The sequence below is a fragment of the Littorina saxatilis genome, linkage group LG7, assembly GCF_037325665.1.
Source record: "Littorina saxatilis isolate snail1 linkage group LG7, US_GU_Lsax_2.0, whole genome shotgun sequence".
Taxonomy (NCBI): domain Eukaryota; kingdom Metazoa; phylum Mollusca; class Gastropoda; order Littorinimorpha; family Littorinidae; genus Littorina; species Littorina saxatilis.
The window spans coordinates 15146099-15167725 of record NC_090251.1 but is presented as its reverse complement, the minus strand read 5'-3'; the positions used below and the strand labels follow the sequence as shown (position 1 = coordinate 15167725).

Here is a 21627-nt window from a genome sequence, read left to right as displayed (position 1 = left end):
TTTGCTCTTGTGTGATTCTTTGGCTGTCTTCACTTTCAACATCAGGCAAGGTGGACATGCAATGATTCCTTCACAAAGCTCAAGGCATTTATACTACCCTCGCACACACACACAACTTATCTTGCTAAGATGAGTTGTAAACTGGAAATTTGAAATTATTTGGTGTTTTTTAACCTTTCACTGTCGATGACAACCCAGAGCATCACAAAACTGTATTTCCAACTAGGAGTTTTTGATTGAGACTGCGTGTAATCCTCTAACATCATATAACCATCCTAATGACCACTTTTGAAAGGATTCTCCGTAAAAAAAAATGACATTTTGAACTACACATCGGGAAGTTTCTGTATGACCCATATGGAATTTAAGAAGTTCCCTATTCAGATGGCGTGCGTCGTGTATGACCCATACTGTGCCAAGCAGCGCAAAAGTTTATCCCTATTTGAAAAGCGCAGGTTGTGTAGAACCCATACTTTTTACATCCAATCCTTTTGAAAGTATGGGCCATGCACCCACATCATCCAGACTGTGTAGTCCAAAGCGTGATCGTTAAACGGGACAGAATTTCATCATTTAAAAACAAGACTAATTTGGTTCACATGCAACATTTGTATTGCGTGTTTCCACCCAAGTACAGGCTTGTGTGTGTTGAGATTAAGACAAGTGTTGAACTTGGTAGATAAATTTAGTTGCACTCCAGCACAGAATAATGCATCCACAATTTTCAGTTTTATTTTGCTCATGAGCATAAAATCTTCAAAGAATGATTTCATGGTGTTTCAGCTTTGCTTGACGCTGCAAGCTGTACAGAAACGTGTGTGACAAGAATAAATACATTCACAGTCTGACACCTATATACAATACAAAATCCAACTTACGGTTATGTACACTCCTCTTTCCTTGCACAATGCCTGCCTACCTACACATAGATTTCTAAACAAAAGGAGCAAAATGTAAAAAAAAAAGGCATACACAGTTCAGAGACATCCTGCTTGCTGCCGCACGGGCAGAGAAATTGATCTTCACCGAGCTGGCAGCAAAACCCCTCACCCGGAGGTGTTTTCAGACAGGTCAGACACAGGTTGTCCTGTTATCCTAAGTCAAATGAAAATATAAAACATTGCCTACATATATTCATTTGACACATCAAATCAGCCATACTCCTGACTAATCAACTAAGGAGATGAGCATGAACAAGACATCTACATGACAGAAAAATCGGTGTGTTTTGATGATGCTGGTTTACAGGTACTAAAACACAGCCTGGATTTGATGTCATAGTTCCTAGCTTACATCTTTTGCCTCTCCCTCCCTCCACAATACATAAGTGTAATATACCTTTAGCAGTGGCAAAAATCCTGTTTCCATATCGCCAATTTATGGTATGCAAGTCCATGGCTGCATTTTAAAGTCTAATCGTAAAACTTGCTCTGCAGCGATAGAACAGTGACATAACAACAAATGTTATAATGTTGCTATTGCAAAATGCGAAGGAACTTGAATAGGGCGAGTACAGCATTGATGGCTACACATGCACAAAATGCTCACATTCCAATCAAGCATAATCATTTGCACTTTGCTGTACCCAATACGGTGCATTTCACGTAGCACCAGTGCTTCAACTGAAAACCGAAAGTAAAACAAAAAGTATACAAAATCAGCAAGAGTATTTTTCACACAAAAACCCTTGCATACATTCTCAATCACCTGAACCACTACGCTAACTAACAAAAGACACATTTTCCTAGTAGCAACATCAGGACAGTGTGTTTCACTGCAGAATTCCTGAAAACACCAAGAGTGTATTGGAAAGCATATCAAAAACGGATTACACAGAAGGAATAAAATAACCGAAAAACAAGGAAATTTGTATCCTAAAGTGTGATTCAAGAATATCGCTGAAAAGCCAATACTTTTCACCATTTCAATCAAGATGTTCAATGTTTGCAACCCCTATTAGAGGCAGAGACACAGACATTGGATAAATAGCTTGGTTATGTGTTCATTTTGTCATACTACTTATTAGAGAATCACAGATGAACAGTAGATGACCACTCATATACATTGGTAAGGCCAACAAAAAAAAATTGTCTGTTTCTGGTCACCCGACCGACCCTAAATTTCGGCGCCGACCCTAAACTTTTTTTTTCCAAACTCAAAATGTTTTATTTTTTTTTTTGGTGGTGAAGGACAGGGTGAGAAAATGAACAACAAAAACGTGTGAAAACGAAAGTCCGCTGACGATTTGTAAATGTGTTGAGTGTCTTGTCTCTATGTATAGTGAATCCAGTCTCTTTGCCCGATTTTTAAAGTTAGTTTTATTGGTCTACATTTGGGGTAAAAAAAATAAAAAAATTAAAAAAAATCCCTACCTACCGACCCTATTTTTTTTTGAACAGACAATTTTTTTTTTTGGCCTAAAGCAACTGTTTCTAGCGCCGATTAATGAAAGCATAACACCTGACGCTGATGTTACGTATTAAACCTAGTGCAGAAAATCATTCACTCCGATTGTTTTGAGCAGCAAATGCTGTTTTTTCTGATTTATATTTTGAATCTCATTCTCTTCCCAAACATCTACTGCTTCAGCAAACGCATACACACACTCTCCATACAACACACAGAATTTATGCAGTTCCAATATAAGAATCTCAATCACCCCGACACATAACATACTGTTACAAACTCATCTATCTTGCAGTAAAAACTCACTGTTGTTAAACAAGTGACTGAACATGTGCTGTATGTTACATCATACATGACAATGGGAAATGAAAATTTGGTCATTGCACATACAAAATTGTCTCCATTCAAGACAAGATGTCTCCAAAGTTACTCTTTTTTTCCATAACCTATCACCTGCTAACATCAAGCTGAAGAAACAATGGAGAGCAATTAATAATTATTTGTAATTTTTTTGAATGATTATTTGTGTGAGGCGCTAAGAACTATGTTAGGATTTGCGCCATATAAATCTGAATTATAATATTTCATCATGCTCAACATGACTTCACTATAGCGAGAGTTCTGTTTCTCGAACCTTTACTCTGAAACTTTTTCATAGTCTGTACAACTTAGCCAGAGAGAAAAAGATAGGCGATAGTCAAGGAATGTGAGTTCAACTGTACAGTGCCTCTTAAAACTGTACAGCACCCCCCCCCCCCCCCCCCCATACCATCAAGCCACTGTGGGCTATTGTCAATTATCTTTATGTGCTTTACCCTTGTTTTTCTCGTTTTAACAGACCCCTGTAGTCTGCTGTACATAACACACCTACCTGAATACATGTGCCAAAAAACATCCCTATCATCTAACATACGAAAAGTTAATTGATCTAACCAGTTTAGCTGTCATCACAAGCATTTTTTCATCTAAAAAACAATCTTAAAAGACCCGAGTCCTAAGAATTCTATTTACTGTTACACTAACAGCAATTTTACACACTGTAATTTTATTTACCCGAAACAACGATTGTAGAAAATTGAGAATTCTTCTGCCTGTGCTTGTAATTCTTGAGTTCATATTTTCATAATGCGCGACACTTAGCTTGTTAAAAATACAGAAACCTACAAAGGGAGTGAATAAGCTTTTTTTCATGTGGATACATGCAATTAACCAGGAAAGGGGCAGTACTGAGGTAAATGTAGTACAGTGGAACCCCCCTTTTAAGACCTCCAAAAATGTGGGAATATCTTGTCTTAACCAGGAGGGAGACTTAAAAAGGAGGTAAATTCACAGTTTATTAACAGAACATCTGAAATATCAAGGTCGTATAAAGGGGAAAGTCTTAAATTAGGGGGTCTCAAAAGGGGGGTTTCACTTTATCTTCGTTTGGATTATGTGAAAGTGTGCTACTTGCTTACATCTTCAAACAGCAAAATGTGTTGTAATGTACATGCAATTCACACATAATGGGTGGGAGAGGTCACGGAAACATACTTCAACAAAATATGTACAACCCTGATTCCATCCCCTCGCCACTTTTTCCTGCACTAGAAAGGCTCAGAAACAATGTCGTGAATACCAGTCGATGTTTTTCCTAAACCAGCTTACGCTGGTCAAAACAAGCAAATATAGTTAAATTCTCACTATCAAGAATAAATACTGCTAGAGCTGGCTGACAAGCAAAGCTTTTAAAGTTAGTAAACCTAGTTGCAGTCATCTAACCTTAATTTCTATATTATGACACAGCAAATCTACAAAAAGGCTTTGAAGTTCAACTCCCACTATGCTCACATTAACACTACAGAGCTAAATTTTGAGCTAGTTGCTTAACCCCACAAGAAAAAGTCAGAGTTTAAAATGTTTGACATGCCCTCTGCCAATGCTATTGTAATTTAACAGTGGATTCAAAACATCTATCTCACAACAGTTTTTAAAGAAAAAGGTATGAGGAGTGAGCACAAAATCTCAATTTACCTTAAATGGTGAATGAAATTTTACACCTTAAAAAAACAAAAAACAAAACTATACAAGTCAACACTGGCAACAAATGACAAAAGATATCACATTCATAATGTCTTATAATGCCACTCTCTTAGAGACTGACTACATTACAGGCAAGCAGTTCTCCATATCTCTACGCACGCTGAAGGGTGGTTGGACGAGGGAGATAATTCCACACGCAGTACACACTAACATCACTGGATAAAATGGCAGGACACTTTACATGAAGTCTTGAAACACAAACTGTCAGCAACTTCACCAAGAGTCCCACCCATGCTACAAAATGTACAGCGCATTTGGATCAGTTCTTTCATTCTCCCTAGCATGCATCCGTCTTCGCATTCATCCGTGAACGATTTGGAGTCTACTGTCAGTTGTCGCCGTCCCCCGCACTGCTCTGTTCCGTCCGCTCCTCCTCCTTTTCGGCGGCTGCCGGCTCGTGTTGGTTCATGTTGGGTGGGTTGATGGGATGGTGGTGTTGTAACGCCTGCTGGTAGTTTTTCCTGGCTTTGTCCGCCTTGCGGAAGATGATGATCTCCTGCCATCAAAGTACAGGGACATGATGCAAGTGTTGCTCCCTTACAAGTTTTTTCTTTATTTTCACTCACACAAACACACACACACACACACAACCAAAGTTCCCCTCATTCTCCTGCTGTTCTTCCCTCCCTTCAAAGAAACAATTTCAATAAAAATTAAAGGCCTTTGATATTACCTGAAGGCATTTCATTTTTTTCACACACCCACAATCCCCCTCATACAAACACACAGAGCAAACAGTCCTATCTGGTATACATACACAGCCACTCTATCTGCAGACATACCTCCCCAGTACAGTCAACCCCCACCACCACCATTTTAGACTTGCCCCCTTTTAAGATCTTGCTTTTTCACATTTCTTGTCTATAACATTTGTTAAGTTACTCCCTTTATCAGACTCCCTTCTTCCCCCGAAAGCAGCGTATGGCTGCCTAAATGGTGGGGTTAAAATGGCCATACAGTACATGTAAAAACCCACTCACGCACACACACAAAAACGAGTGTATGGTGGGAGTTTCAGCCCGTCAACAAAGGAGAACTTGTTTCAAGAGAAAGACTCCCTTCTACTTTAGACCAGATTTTTTTTTTTAAATTTTTTTTAGATTTTGAAGTAGTATCCACTGTAGAGAATGTGGAAGGACTTACCTGCTGTTTGAAGTAACGCCTCTCCTCCTCGTCGACTAGGACCAGGTTCAGGTAATACCTGACGGAGAATTTCTTGTTGATGTCTCGCATGGATGGGGTCAGCTCATACCCACTCAGGAACAACCGGATGGGAATAGACTCACCTGTACAACCAAATGGCAACATCTCAACCAGAGGAATGGTGAATGAGAAGGAAAACAAGTCGCGTAAGGCGAAAATACAACATTTAGTCAAGCTCAGTCGAACTCGCAGAATGAAACTGAACGCATTGCATTTTTTCCGCAAGACCGTACACTCGTAGCATCGTCTGTCCAATGCTTGTGGCAAAGGCAGTGAAATTAACAATCCAGAAAAGCGCGGTAGCGGTTGCGCTGAGGAGGATAGCACGCTTTTCTATATCTCTATTCTTTTTAACTCTCTGAACGTGTTTTTAATCCAAACATATCATATCTATATGTTTTTGGAATCAGGAACCGACAAGGAATAAGATGAAATTGTTTTTAAATCGATTTCGGAAATTTAATTTTAATCATAATTTTTATATTTTTAATTTTCAGAACTTGTTTTTAATCCGAATATAACATATTTATATGTTTTTGGAATCAAAAAATGATGAAGAATACGATAATAGTAATTTTGGATCGTTTTATAAAAAAATAATTTTAATTACAATTTTCAGATTTTTAATGACCAAAGTCATCAATTAATTTTTAAGCCTCCAAGCTGAAATGCAATACCAAAGTCCGGCCTTCGTCGAAGATTGCTTGGCCAAAATTTCAATCAATTTGATTGAAAAATGAAGGTGTGACAGTGCCGCCTCAACTTTTACAAAATGCCGGATATGACGTCATCAAAGACATTTATCGAAAAAATGAAAAAAACGTCTGGGGATATCATACCCAGGAACTCTCATGAAAAATTTCATAAAGATCAGTCCAGTAGTTTACTCTGAATCGCTCTACACACACACACACACACACACCACGACCCTCGTCTTGATTCCCCCCTCTATGTTAAAACATTTAGTCAAAACTTGACTAAATGTAAAAAGGAAAACAACACCCACCGAGTGCTATATGGCCTCGACCTTACAAGGTCTTCAAGACACATTCTATTTACTCGACCATAAGTAACTTGTTCCTTATTTTCTTCACAAATTACATATTAGTGTTTGGTCCAAAAGAAAGGTGTTTGACATAAGATGATTTGAGAACTGTTGCTGAAGAATTAAATTTTAAAAGCCTTTCTAGCACAATGATCTTATATATATATATATGTGAATATAGATGGACAATAAGACGTGATTCAACTTTTACAAGTTAACCCATTTGTTGTCTGTCGCCATTGGCTCTTTTGAGAAGGGGCAATTAATATGTGTTCATTTTTATCATTATTATTATTATTATTTTTATTATTATTAAGTGAGAAACAGAAGTACAGCACTTACCTCTGACTGGCGCTCCATCCATAATTTCATATTTGGCTATTGTTTCATTCTCGTTGAATGTATTTGGACCTAACAAAAAAATTATACAAAAATTAGTCACATCACTCACAGCAAAAAGAGGGGAAAACATGGTATAAGACAGCTGCTAACCAGTTTTGTACTGATTCAAAATGGCTGTGGTACAACATTTACAAAGTGTTCTTCAAGTTCAATGTAGTCTTTTCTTTGATAATTAAACCATTAACACAAAGCGTAATTTGTGCAAAACTTAAAAGAAAGCATTACTTATTGATTGATAATTTATATTTCAAAGGAAAAAGTGTCCATTTATTGTTTTACTCTGAATACTCCAGAATTGATTAAAAAGCAACCCATTTCAATTACATTTATCAAAACAAGCTGTCTCAATAATATTATCACATTATTTGTACTGTAAAAGCACTAAACAAAAGCAAAATGAGTTAAAGATAAGTTTTGGATGAGCAATGTTTTCAAACCTTCTGAACCATAAACACACCATGACACGATATACACAGTAAACTGAATGTGAATACAAGCAAGTGTTCACTACTCTGTGCTAGAGCAAAATTTGAACTGGTGGGCAATTAACAAATCAGTTTAAGCTAAATCAGGTATAATAGGCTAATTTTTGAATAAAATACATAACATGAATGTTACTTAACTGTTTCATTAGTCATTAGTTTACTCATATATTTTACTTCATGAACCACCCACTATCTTCTGAGCAAATTATTGTTTTCTTAATCTATTTTGTAAGTATACCCTTCCCTCCCAAAACCACCTCTTTCTGTGAAACAAAAAATAATTTCATGAGCCTTTGCACTCAAAAATAAGGAGGCTTGCCTCCTTACAAATTTTACATTCATTTACAAATACTGAAATAGTCTACCAGCCAGCCTTCTATGTCATGTATGAAACCTGGAAATGTCTGTTCCTGTAAACTTTTATGACGGAAATGTAATCTACAGGGTACGGAGAGTCAAATTAGCTTGGTTGCCTAAAGATGCACTTTGGGAAATTCTCAGAATCCAAGATGGCCGCCCAACGGTCATCTTGAAGATGGTCAATATATAACTTTTGATCCAGATGGGCTAAAGAGTCGTGTAATACCTCAATATAGGGTTTTTTGATGTCAGCGAGTTCATTTCTGAGGTTGGTTTGTCAATCCTGTCAACAGAATCCAAGATGGCCGCCAAGATGGCCGTCAAAATATCTAAAAACACATTTCTCGCCATATCTGGGTTTCTAAAGCAGCTAGATTCATGATCTTAGTGCTGACCATGTTTCCAAAGGCTGGGAAGCCGTTCTGATATCACCCAGATGCAAGATGGCTGCCAAGATGGCAGGTAAACGTCATTCACGCTCAAATCAATGTCACACAAAAATAAGGAAAACGCCATATTGTTTGTCTTTCGTCTGAAAGAACATGTTAGCATCCAGTTAAAGAGGCAACTTTCAGGACCTCAATCAAGATGCAGGTGGGAAAGTCCATGTCCTAAAGCAGCTTAGCTGGCACGCCACGACCGAAATAGAAATCTACTGCTCTTGCGTTACAACAAACAAACGATTTAAACTTTGAAACCATATCTCCTTCTTCATTGTCAGCTTCTTTCTCGTTTTACTGGTCGTCTTCAACAAACTCCTCTTCCTCCTCCTCCTCCTACTCCTCCTCTTCCTCCTCTTCTTCCTCCTCCTCGTCCTCCTCCTCCACCACAGGCTCATGCTTCGTGTAAGGACTGCAGCAGGCATCTCCTCCCTCGCAATAACAGTATTCAGTGCACGTAAGTCTCCCACTGTGGCAACTGCACTTCTTCTCGCTGCACGCTTTCCCCTCGGCGCTGCAACTACAGCTCACGACATCTAAGAGCTGCTGCAGTGCTATCGGCGCATTAGACAGCGATGGTGTTACAGCACCAGATTCATCGACATCCCATCCGAAGCAGCGGATATCATGAGCCTCGGCTGGTGGATCTTTCTGGTCTGCTGCCTTCCACAACATCATCTGCAGATGTGCTCGGAGAGCATGCAGCCTCAGGTTGCAATCAGAGGTGGTGGTTTCTTTCTGCTCAGATACAGTTTGGATCTTGCACCATTGAGGGACTTGGCCTTCTTCTGACTGTACAGCGCGAGGAAGAATGAGTCGGCAGTGGCCTTAAGTTGGTCATGACTGACGTCTGGCTCCCCAAGGACATCTTGCAGGCCTGGGATGTCGCTGTTTCCAAGCACCTTGAGCGCCGACTTCTTGCCCTTGTAACAGGGGTACGACACGGTGTCGCAGCCCGATAAGGCGTGCATGCCGAGTAGCTGACCACACTTGTCCCCCAATTTGTCCACTGTTGCGCGAATGTCAAGCATCGTGCCGTCCCACTTCTCCATCTGGATGCTCTTCTGTATCCTCTTCCTCCATGCCCAGTACACGAGAAGGACGAACACATCAGTGTCGTCACACAGCACCCTGATCGTCTCCGCCCCGCCTGCTGCAGCCTTCAGCATGTAGCTGCACAGCGTGATATCCGCCTCCTCATGAGTGACAAGACAATCGAAACTGCTGACAAGCTCCACGTTGTTCTGCAGAGGATATCCACAGAGGATGTTGCTGAGGAGGCGTTTGTTGTTGGCGTTCTTCATGATAGCTTCTCTGTGTGGGAGGGGGGTTGTGGGTGTCAGACGGAAGTCCTTTGATCCTTCCCCTGCCCTCCTCATCCTTTCGTGGTCCTTCGCAGTTGGCTGATTCTCATGGTACCTGTCAAACAACACCAGTTTCTGTGCTGCTGGAGGATAGCGGCTCAGTCGAGCGCCGAAACTCGCGACAAGATCTCCTGCTGTCCCCGCAACAGGCCACACAACATGGTACAGGAGCTGGCTGGCGTCGACCAGCACCACGTCTGGTGCAGGTGCGTTGTTTACCGGCACACCAAGACACTTGACGAGCACAGCCTTGTCTCCTTTCCTCAAACACCCGAACTCGTCGATGAGAGATGGAGGTACGGGACTGAGTTCGTACTTGAAGATGTCTGTCGCCTTCACACCACGTTGTTGCCTAATGATCTGAAGCCGTACGAATAATGTTTCAATGTCAAAGATGGCCTTGTCTTTCACAACCACTACCTTTTTCATCTCCTGCATGGTCTTCACTTTCCTCTCGATCGGGCCATGGAATGTGCCGTGAAGCGAAGCGGCGAACTGTTCACTTTGAGTGCTGCCGATCTTCAGTGCATCTTGGACATTTACTTTTGCTGTCGCGATCTGCCCGTTGACGATGTTGTACAGGTCAGTGGAATCAACAATGAGAGGGTGCGAGTGCTTCTGCAGTTCCTCTGCAATCTTCGTCCGGTCTGCTGCGTCCATCGCTCGTCTTCTTTTACCTTCCTCTTTGTGCTTGCTCTCCTTCTGTCCATCCCCACCATCGAGACCCATCGCCTTTTCTGAAAGTTGCCTCTTTTAACTGGATGCTAACATGTTCTTTCAGACAAAAGACAAACAATATGGCGTTTTCCTTATTTTTGTGTGACACTAATTTGAGCGTGAATGACGTTTACCTGCCATCTTGGCAGCCATCTTGCATCTGGGTGATATCAGAACGGCTTCCCAGCCTTTGGAAACATGGTCAGCACTAAGATCATGAATCTAGCTGCTTTAGAAACCCAGATATGGCGAGAAATGTGTTTTTAGATATTTTGACGGCCATCTTGGCGGCCATCTTGGATTCTGTTGACAGGATTGACAAACCAACCTCAGAAATGAACTCGCTGACATCAAAAAACCCTATATTGAGGTATTACACGACTCTTTAGCCCATCTGGATCAAAAGTTATATATTGACCATCTTCAAGATGACCGTTGGGCGGCCATCTTGGATTCTGAGAATTTCCCAAAGTGCATCTTTAGGCAACCAAGCTAATTTGACTCTACATACCCTATAGATTACATTTCCGTCATAAAAGTTTACAGGAACAGACATTTCCAGGTACTCTTTTTGGCAAGTAGACTGAAACAGCTGTTCAAAATCAAAACCTTTTACCCCTCCCCAAGTCATATACTCGTTATTGCTTTGAAAAGTGTTTCTTCCTTGCAGGTGTGTCTATTAAAAGTTGAAGACTTGGGAAGCCTCAAAGAGCAATCAATACCTGTGCCGGTGGTTTCACGCTTTATGACCTGCAGTTCCATGTGTTTGATCTTAATGCGCACCAGGAGGAAGTAAATCTTTCCCACTATCACATCTTTTAGGTGATACCTGCAAGCCCACATAGACAACACTGCCACCACAACATGGAAAACTCAAAAACATGCAAGAAGGATTTTCAAACAAAATGGAAAAGCCAACGCAATAACATAAAATCACAATTCACACAACTGAGAACAGAAATCACAACACACAACAGAGCATTAAAACAATGTCAGGACAAGTACAAAGACAGAACAAAATCAGTACACCAATGGAATGACCAAACAAACAATCTAACAAGATACAAAAATATCCTTGACATACAAACTAGAAAATAAATAAATGAATGAGACACAAATTGACAAACCATATCACGTGGATTTAAAATAAACTATAATATGGTCAAAGGCTCTCTACAATGATAATTTTTCTAAAAATCCCTACATCACCACAACACCCAACAGTGTGAAGCTCAATCAAAGACACCAGAATTTTCATGGGAGGAAAAGCTGCAATTATTCCAGGAATAGCCACAAAGTAACCACACATTCACAGCAAAACACACACCTGAAATACATGTAATACACAAAGTATACAGCAGAAAACAGAAATCCCAGCTGCACCATCACATCGTTACAAAGACAGCAGATGGAAATGATCACACATCTCAAATAAACACAACTAAACACAGACCACCAATGCAGCTCGGTTTACACCAGGGACAAAACCAAAACCAAAGGAAAAATCCAAAAACAAAGAGACAGCCAACGTTCCAAAATTCAGAATCAAAAAACAAGAAAGGTAATTGTTGGAACGTTTGTTATTGACAAAACAATACATTCACACAAAACTTACCTTAAACTGATAGAACTATCAAGATAAGTTTTGTGTAAATATTTGTTTGTCTGTTCACTTAAAAGACCGTTGGGTCGAAATATCTGTGAATGTATTGTTTTGTCAATAACAAACTTTCCAACAACCTACCTACCTTGTTTTTTGATTCAAAACCAAAGGGACTTTGTAAAGCCCGTCCTTAATTGCGTAAAGTCGACTTCGCAAAGCTGGCGGCATGAAGCTTTAGCACTGAGTTTTTTTCGGTAAAAAGACTTCGCGAAGTCGACTTCGGGCTCAATTAAGAACAGCCTTAAGGGTCACAAGACAAAACCAAAAGTTCAACTAAACTGCAAGGGAACTAAAGGCATGATTTACAAATCAGGGACTGGACATGCAATAGAGACTGGAAATACACAACAGCAAAACAGGGCAAACCAAAAGGATGGTCTTTGTAGGAAACTTCAACCTTGGAGAAAATAGCAAAGAATAGTTTTACTGGTTTAAATGGAAGTCATAAACCTTCAAGTAGCTTACTGATACATGTACCAGGAAAACCTTGAACAAAATGAGATTTATTTTCATTTTTACATTTAGTCAAGTTTTGACTAAATGTTTTAACATAGAGGGGGAATCGAGACGAGGGTCGTGGTGTTTGTGTGTCCGTGTGTGTCTGTGTGTGCGTGTGTGTGTGTGTAGAGCGATTCAGAGTAAACTACTGGGCCGATCTTTATGAAATTTTACATGAGAGTTCATGGGTATGATATCCCCAGACGGTTTTTTTCTTCATTTTTTTGATAAATGTCTTTGATGACGTCATATCCGGCTTTTTGTAAAAGTTGAGGCGGCACTGTCACACCTTCATTTTTCAATCAAATTGATTGAAATTTTGGCCAAGCAATCTTTGACGAAGGCTGGACTTCGGTATTGCATTTCAGCATGGAGGTTTAAAAATTAATTAATGACTTTGGTCATTAAAAATCTGAAAATTGTAATTAAAATTATTTTTTTATAAAACGATCCAAAATTACTTCATCATTTTCTGATTCCAAAAACATAAATATGTTATATTCGGACTAAAAACAAGCTCTGAAAATTAAAAATATAAAAATTATGATTAAAATAAAATTTCCTAAATCGTTTTAAAAACAAATTCATCTTATTCCTTGTCGGTTCCTGATTCCAAAAACATATAGATGTGATATGTTTGCATTAAAAACACGCTCAGAAAGTTAAAACGAAGAGAGGTACAGTAAAGCGTGCTATGCAGCACAGCAAAACCGCTACCGCGCTAAACAGGATCGTCACTTTCACTGCCTTTTGCACTAGCGGCGGACTACGGTCACTGTGAAAAAATGCAGTGCGTTCAGTTTCATTCTGTGAGTTCCACAGCTTGACTAAATGTAGTAATTTCGCCTTACGCGACTTGTTATACTCTAGGGTGAGTATTTACAAAATAACAGGCAATCAAAGGTATATTATAGTTTATTTGAAATCCACGCGATATGTTTTAACTGCTTTTTTTGTTGCTATCTCTTCATGCAAAATGTTTACTGTTGTAAGTAAGCAGGTCATTATTAAACCAAGTGCTTCGAAGTATTCACTGCAAATTTTACGCAGTAACAAAATAAAAAGAAACCCTTTCCTTCCTTCTATAAAAAAATGTTTCTTCTCCTTTTTCACTTTTCAACGCTTTTCTCCATGGGTGAAGTACCTGACCACCCCACCTGAAGGACACCAGAGTTACCTGCTCCTGTGGTTTCTCGCCTAACAATGGCGAGTTCCATGTATCGAATCTTGATGCGAACCAAGAGGAAGTAAATCTTTCCCACTATCACATCCTTAAGGTGGTATCTAGCGGCGGGAGGGAGGGAAGCAGATAGAATAGCAATAGAGTTCAATACATGGATCAGCAAAAGTGAAGGAAAAAAAGGACAATAGAGGAATTCTGAAAATAACTCGGTCCAGTTTGTATGGGTTTGAAAGAGTGAATATCCTCGCTTTTACTCAGGTAAGGCCTAAAAAAAAAATAGGTGTGGTTACGGTAACCCGACCTACCCTATTTTTAGGGGCCGACCTTGTAACTTTTTATTACATTTGTCAAAAAAACAAAAAACACACAAGAAAATGAGTGCAGAAAACGCAATGAAAGCGAAAGCGCCCGAGTCGCACACTTATTTCCCTGTCAAGTAGGTTTAATTTTTACACATTAGAAAAACAATTTAAAAAAAAAAAGTGATTGCCTACCTTCCTACCCTATTTTTTTTGGCTATGTTACCGTAACCACACCTATTATTTTTTGGGCCTAAACATTGGAGAGGCCAGTCACTAGCGAGGGATGTGTCGGAAACACTTGGACAGGAGCACGTGTGAACTATTTGTCAGAGAAAAAGCAATGGTATTCACTCTTTTCAGTCTTTCACATCCCATACAACCCTGACAGGGTTATTTCCTAACATCGTCTATTTCCTGGTGAGAAAAACTCCTTGTTGCTGACAATAAGAGAAATAAAGAAGAAAGAAAGTAATATCAATGAAAAAGAAGCCTCCAAAACCAATGTGTGAACTCCTGCAGGAACCTCTGGAATTAATGTCACGATTAGTAATCATCATCAAAGTAACAAGACAGACAAAGATATCCACATGAAATTAAACTACAGTGGAACCCCCTTTTTAAGACAGACACCCTCCCCCCCCCCCCCCCCCCCAATTTAAGACATTCTTCTTTTTAAGAACCTGTTTTCTCAAAATTTCTGTTAATAGCCTATGTAAATTTCCCCCTGATTTTTGCAGATTTCCGTTGGTCTTAAAATGGAGGTTCCTGTACCAGAAACCCCAAAACAAAAGAATGACTACAAATATCCCCCCCCCCCCCCCCTTTCCACTCCACCTACTGTGAACCTTAAGATTCATAGTCAATCACAATACGCAACCTTCTCTTGGAAAGTGTTATCAACACAAACAAAACACAACACACAAGACCTGCTTTAAGAACGTTCATTCTCATAAGACATCTTTCAGTGAGATGTTTAAAACCAATGATCAACACATATTACAGATATACACCCTTCAATAAAAAGCACTAATTAAATTAATTCCTTTGGGAAGATTAAACAGCACTTACTTGGATTTGTTGTACTCAAATTCTATATGCAGGCAGTCTTCTATTCCAACTTCCATCTTGATACTGTTGTTCATGTCTGGGTACTGCGACAATGTGTGAACGATGATGTCTTGCTCTTTCACCACGTCTGATATTCGCTTCACGATTGTCACGCGCAAGAAATATCTGCAAACAGAAGGCATGAATTTTCAGGTGAGGTTGCCAATTTTAACTGAAAAAAATTACCATTGCAGGAAAGTTGCTTTAAATACAAATCCAACCAACACAATCTGTCAACACACACACAAATCAAATGAACAGTCTTATTTTGTAAGAGTTAAATTGTCTTGAGTGGGTACAATACGACTGCTTTCTCAGAAGCAGCTGTTAGCTATGAAGCCCTGCGAATAGACTTTACCCTGGTCTAACTTTCTAAAGAACAGCTACGTGCTACAAAGAACTGCCACTAGATTCTACTTTTCTCACATAAAATATACATCAAAACCAAGAACATATTACGGTCACCAATTTGACTATAATCTCAGAAATTAAAACGTTTTCTACATGCAGCCATATCTTTTCAAAACATTACAAACCTTAAGCGAACGTTGGCGCCAGTGTAAGATTCATAGGGTTTTTCCACCTGCTGGAATTCAAAGGAGTAGCTCTGGTTGTGAGTGAGCTCCCCTGGTCGTGCCAGCTCTTTGACCAATGATGTGAACTCATGATGGTTCCCTCTGTCGTAGTATAGTTCTGAAAGGCAACCAAGTTTAATAATAATAATAATAATAAAGTGTATTTATATTGCGCCTATCCCTTACAAAAAACAAAAATATTTGGCTCTAAGCGCATTACAACATGTGTAGAGACTTGGTACAATCAAGTCTGACAAATACAATAACACAATATACAGTCGGTCTCTTAGGTAAAACTGGGAAAAGCAGCTTCGACATTTAAACACTGCTACTAAAAAATCCTCTAACAATGCATACTGCTTTACAATATGCATTTATGTATAAATATAGTTAAAGAACATCGAGTTAATAGGAATTAGAAAAGGTTCTTATGATAAAACTATCTAGCGAACGACGAAGAAGAAGAAGAATAAAACTATCAATGTCAATTCAACAAGTCATTCAACGTAAATGGCCAAAGAACAACAAAGCAATGATGAGTTTAGCAATGTAAGTGTTAATAAATCTAAATAACAAAGTGACTGTGGTGAGATGAACAGAGTTGAAAACCAAAAGAATTCTGTACTCACCGATATAAGGACAGCACAATCATACGAATTTTCGCTAATAGAAGCTTCAGTGTTGCTTTTGCTTTTTGTTGTTTTGTCTGTTACCTGAAGAAGCTTCTATAAGCAAACATTCGTATGATTGTGCTGTCCTTGTATCGGTGAGTACAGAGCTCTTTTGTTTTTCAATGTAAGTGTTGTTATGTTATGTTATATGAAGTCTTATATCGCGCGCGTATCTGCAGACTCTTAGACTCCTGTTAGAGGCTCTTGACTCTGTTCATTCAATTTGGAGATGGGGGGAAAGTTATATCTCACATTATTAATTCGCCAGCCGGGCGTGTAACTTCAAGAAAGTTACTAGCCCGCCAGAAATTTTGCTAGCCCGGTACATACCAAAGTTCATGCATCTGCAGTGTTTATGAGTTGTTCTTCGCTAATGGTGACTGCGGTGGGTGACATCAAGTAAAATCAATTTTTTAAATTACGGGGAATGATGGTGACAAAATAAGATAATTACTGCATTCTACTGATGTAGCAGTATCAACAAAATCACCATGAAGGAAAATAATATAACAGAAGTAGCACTTATTCCTGCTTGTTTTCGTTTTTTGTTCACAAAATGGCGGCCAAAACGTGGAATGACAGACCCCTGCCATGTTCACAACACATTTCAAACCGACAGCTGCTCTAGAAAGGATAACTGTTATCATTCAACGATAACTTATACTTGGATTAAACTGCACAAAATCTTATTTGGACAACTGACCCTCTCCTGCTCGCGTGCTGCGTCCGATAAAAAACTGGTTACCTTCGAACGCGCGGCGTCACAAATCCGATCCACTGAAGAAAGACAATTTGCCGGCCTGAGCGCCAGGAAGGCAAACACACATTTTAATTTTCAAATCATGGCATCATTATCGATAGATGAAGATATTTGGTCGCGTGAATATACATCCGTGTACCTCGCAACGGTGACTTTCGTATCTGCCGTCACAAACGTTTGCCAGGTTACCCCGATTTTCATTTCTTCGCTCGCGCAGTTGAGCATGGATTGTTCTCGTGCGGCCTCAGTCCGGAAGACGGCAGGGTAAACACACAAATAGTGATGATGTCCCGAGCTTTGTGTACTACATAGAAAAGTTTGTGTACGGCAAAATTGATGACGTGTCACAGAAGCGAGGTAACTCTGTTCGCAGGTTACTTTCACGCGAAATGTCTCTGTGCCACCGCGGTTTCGTCCTGAAAATCAACCGTATCGCATTGATTTTGCGAAAACTGAAAGTGCAGGTAAGTTGCACAAGTTTCCTTAATGCTTACTTCGTAAAATTATTGATGTTAAAGTTGATAGTATGGTTATTTTAGAGCACAGGACTTAAAAATTATCGGGAGCTATGCAGCGACCGGCCATTCTCGAATGGTTTCATTCGTACGCAGGTGACCACAGATAATAGTTCTGCGAAGTTTAGGTGGCACTCTTCGCTGTTTTTTGGCAATACAGTTGCAGAACTGTTTGTGTTGGTATTGTCTCCTTTATAACATTCATTTGTACTTGTAGCATAATTTGATTGATTGCACCAGTACAGCGTAATACATGCACAAGTATTGGCAATTTGGTGTCGCGTGATTTGCAGGTTACCTCTTTCTGTTTTGATACATTTGAGCAGTAGTTTGCATTTGATTCTAATAATCTGTAGGTATTCCAAGTTACACCCTTTTAAACAATCACTGACCAAAATATCCCTGCCCTGCTGTAAGCAGTTGTGTTGCCACAAAAAGATCAAACTACAAGGTAACCTGCAAACGGTGTCACAAAATTACTGAACCTAACAACACTAAACTGTACATCAAAAATTCTTCAATACATGACAAACTAACAGCAAACACTCTGTTTTCATGGAGTTTACTCAAATTGTTTCACAGAATTAGTTTATAGATATGCTGTGTAAATTTGGTGTCACAAAGTACTGCAGGTTACTCCATTGTGACCCCCACCAGTCAGTCTGCTTTTTTGTCCGAACCATAAAAGTTCCTGACATTTTCTTTTTAGACTCAAATAATACAAGGGCTCCACTTGACAAGAATAGTATTTTCCAGGTTGTAGCTGCATTTTGAAAATTTCAGTAAGTTTCCACTGTTTGGTCACCAATAGCAAAGAACAACTCTTATATGGCTTTGAAACTCAATAATACGACAAAAAGTGTTGCATTTAACCAGCATTTCCACTGGCCAGCCGGGCGAGTTGCCAGGCGGTTTCTACTAGCCCGACGTAATTTGTACTCGCCCCTGGCGATCGGGTGGACGATTTGGCCATCCTTGTACAAGTCACTGAATCAACAAGTACAACAGACATAAATAGTCAACTTTTAATGAATTTCTGATGGACAAGTTGATCCCGAACTATTCTCGTTACAATGAAGGTTTTCTTATCTTCTGATGCTGTCAGAACGTCTTAGTCAGACAGCACATATAACATACATTTGTACTGCACTAGAACCTCCTGGTTAGATCCTCAAAAGAGAAGGATGGAATTTACAGAAATAAACAGAATATAAAATCTGAAAAAAAAAGTCTCAGGGAGAGAGGGCGGGGAGGTGAAGTTGTCTTAAAAGGGTGGTTCCGCTGTATTGCATATTACGCCTCATTACCAATTGACAAACTTTTCATTTTCCCTGACTCTTTCTTGCCGATCACTGTAAAAAAACAAAAAACCAGACATTTCACTATGAACTCTCAGTATAACTAAGTTCCAAAATGATGAAGGTTTGGACTGCCTTACCTATTTGACCGATGAACTCAATTTTGATCCCCTGGTGTTCCAACTTGCTTCCAGGTTTCTTCAGTGTGATGTTGATCTGTTTGAACAATAAAAAATCTATAGACATGTGCATACAGTCATCACAAAGTGAAAAAAGACCCACAAAAACTATCAATTAATCGCACTTCATGCAAATACACTATGAAATCAAGCTCTATAACTTTACAGTAGTCGTTTGTACCTAGACAGTAGATGTTTTAATTTGCACACAAAAACAAAAAACAATGTGCAAGCATATCACACCTTTAGCTGTTAAGGTATCAACCTTCAAACTTCCTTACAAAGCATTGTGTGAGATTTATGGTCCTACTGACTGAATCTCATACAGTCGCTCTTCTTTCAGTATGTGACGTCATTCCAATGGGATTAATTCAGGACTATTCCAGGTTAGTATTACGACATTACCTAGTAATAAGTATTAGTAGGTATATATCATTTTAACAGAGTCATTAAAAATATAATACAACTTCAATAGCAAATCATAGTGTACCTTTCCCGCCACAGTCTCTCCATCAAAGTAGAGATAGTATCGCTCTTTCTTTCCATCTTCTGTTTTGATTTCAGCTGTTTTTCTCGTCTCCTGTCCTTCAAGCACAATGTCTACATCCGCACTTTGTCCAAAGCCAAAGAAACTCTGAAACAAACAAGAATGTTCATGTGATTGCAAATTAAGACAGAAACTCACATTACACTACAGTCAGAAGCTATTGAACCTCTCCATTGTCCCCCCCCCCCACACACACACACACACAGTGCACACACGCACACAAGGTGAGCTGCTGTAGTACGAAACGGCAGGCAAACACACGCACAGCTTGAAAAAATATGTCAACATGTAATATTTACAATGAAACATCGGGCACACACAAGAACAATTGAAAGGAAAATCTTTGTTGATAAGCAAACTTTATCCATGATGATGATGTCTCAGAAAGCAAAATACGAAAGTGATGAGGTGATAGGTAATTGTAATTCAGACAGTTACACTTACACTCTTTGACAGTACAAGTCACTCACTGACAGACACTCCTTTCTGAATGCACTACCTCATCAGCAGTACAGTTTTGACCCCATTCAAGTTTCAACTTTGTGTAGCACAATAAAAAAAACTTTCATTGCACCTGCTACTCTGCATCAGTCATTCTTGGACTTTAAGTGGCAAATCTGTCTGTCAAAACATTTCCCAGCCACTAAGTGACTTCCTGATGTCACAATAAGTCACTAAGTGGCAGGTTGTTTGGTGAACGGTACATTAGTCTCATTTGTAATTTCTAGTCTGGCTAGTAACAAAAACTAACATTCTGAATTGAAATCACTTGCCAAAGACCAGCACCAGTACACTTTCAGGGCATGTATACATTGTTCATGTGTGTATGTGTTACGTGTATCTGTGCCAATTTATCCCTGCATTCATCAGTCACTAAATACCTGCTGAAGCAAACATGATCCATGTATTTCATTTTCAATGATAATGACTGAGAAGACATGTATACGAAAGCGTGGTGTATGGATGTTATGCTGTGCAAGCTCAGACGTTTCTTTGACCTGTGGTGACAATGTGACGTTTAATGAACACTGTCACTACTTGTAGTGTACTATCTTTTGTCTTGATCTGTCATTCAATCTGTCAATGTCACAATCACCATTCATAATGCTGTTGATATTGATAGCACTACTGTCAAAATTACATACACACACCCTCCCCTTTGCAATTAACTACAATAAATGATAAGAAACACAACATTTCTAGTGAGCTCTTTCAGGGTGCTGGAAAGATGTCTCAACTATGTTATTCCTTCTCTTCCTGTATGCAGTTGGGTGTTGATGACACTTGACAGATCATGGGAAGAGGGCAGATAGATACAGGTGCGGTACAACCATACATGCGCAAAAATAGAGAGAAAAACAACAATCCACATCCTCCTATTTGCACGTACGTTAACCTTGAAATAAAGACACGAACAATATGTCTCAGCGTGTTGCTAAAAATGCTTGAAAGGTAAAGCCAAATTTATCCTGAATTTGTTGATGTCACATGACTACCTGACACCCCTTCATCTTCCACGAAATAACCCTGAATCGCTAGAGACAGGGATAATCGAGACAGATATTCACACTGAAAATAGAATGAACAATCCCAGACGCATCCTACATTTTGGAGGAAATCATGATCTGTGTCTCTAAACAGAAAGAGAAATCCGACAAACCATCTTTGCTGGTTGTGTCCCTCCTCCCGGGAGTGCGCAAGATGTCTGCAACTGACTTCGCGCAAACGATATTTTGGTATCGGATAAAATATTTATGATTGATACTTTTTACAAAGTATAATTCACTTTGAAGCTTGTGGGAAAACCAATAATACAGTTTTTACA

General features: G+C 39.4%; 1 protein-coding gene across 1 annotated transcript; it reads right to left on the bottom strand.

Annotated features, from left to right (window-relative positions):
- Nucleotides 1-716: 716 nt before the first annotated feature.
- On the bottom strand, nucleotides 717-21503 carry LOC138970776 (vacuolar protein sorting-associated protein 26B-like). Its single transcript, XM_070343303.1, has 9 exons — nucleotides 21463-21503; nucleotides 19746-19889; nucleotides 19217-19292; nucleotides 15794-15950; nucleotides 15219-15383; nucleotides 11227-11333; nucleotides 7079-7147; nucleotides 5632-5774; nucleotides 717-4984 (listed from the first exon to the last, which is right to left on the bottom strand). Exons 1-9 carry the CDS (start codon nucleotides 21463-21465, stop codon nucleotides 4817-4819), a joined length of 1032 nt encoding a protein of 343 aa, XP_070199404.1. The 5' UTR covers nucleotides 21466-21503; the 3' UTR covers nucleotides 717-4816.
- Between the last annotated feature and the right edge of the window lie 124 nt (nucleotides 21504-21627).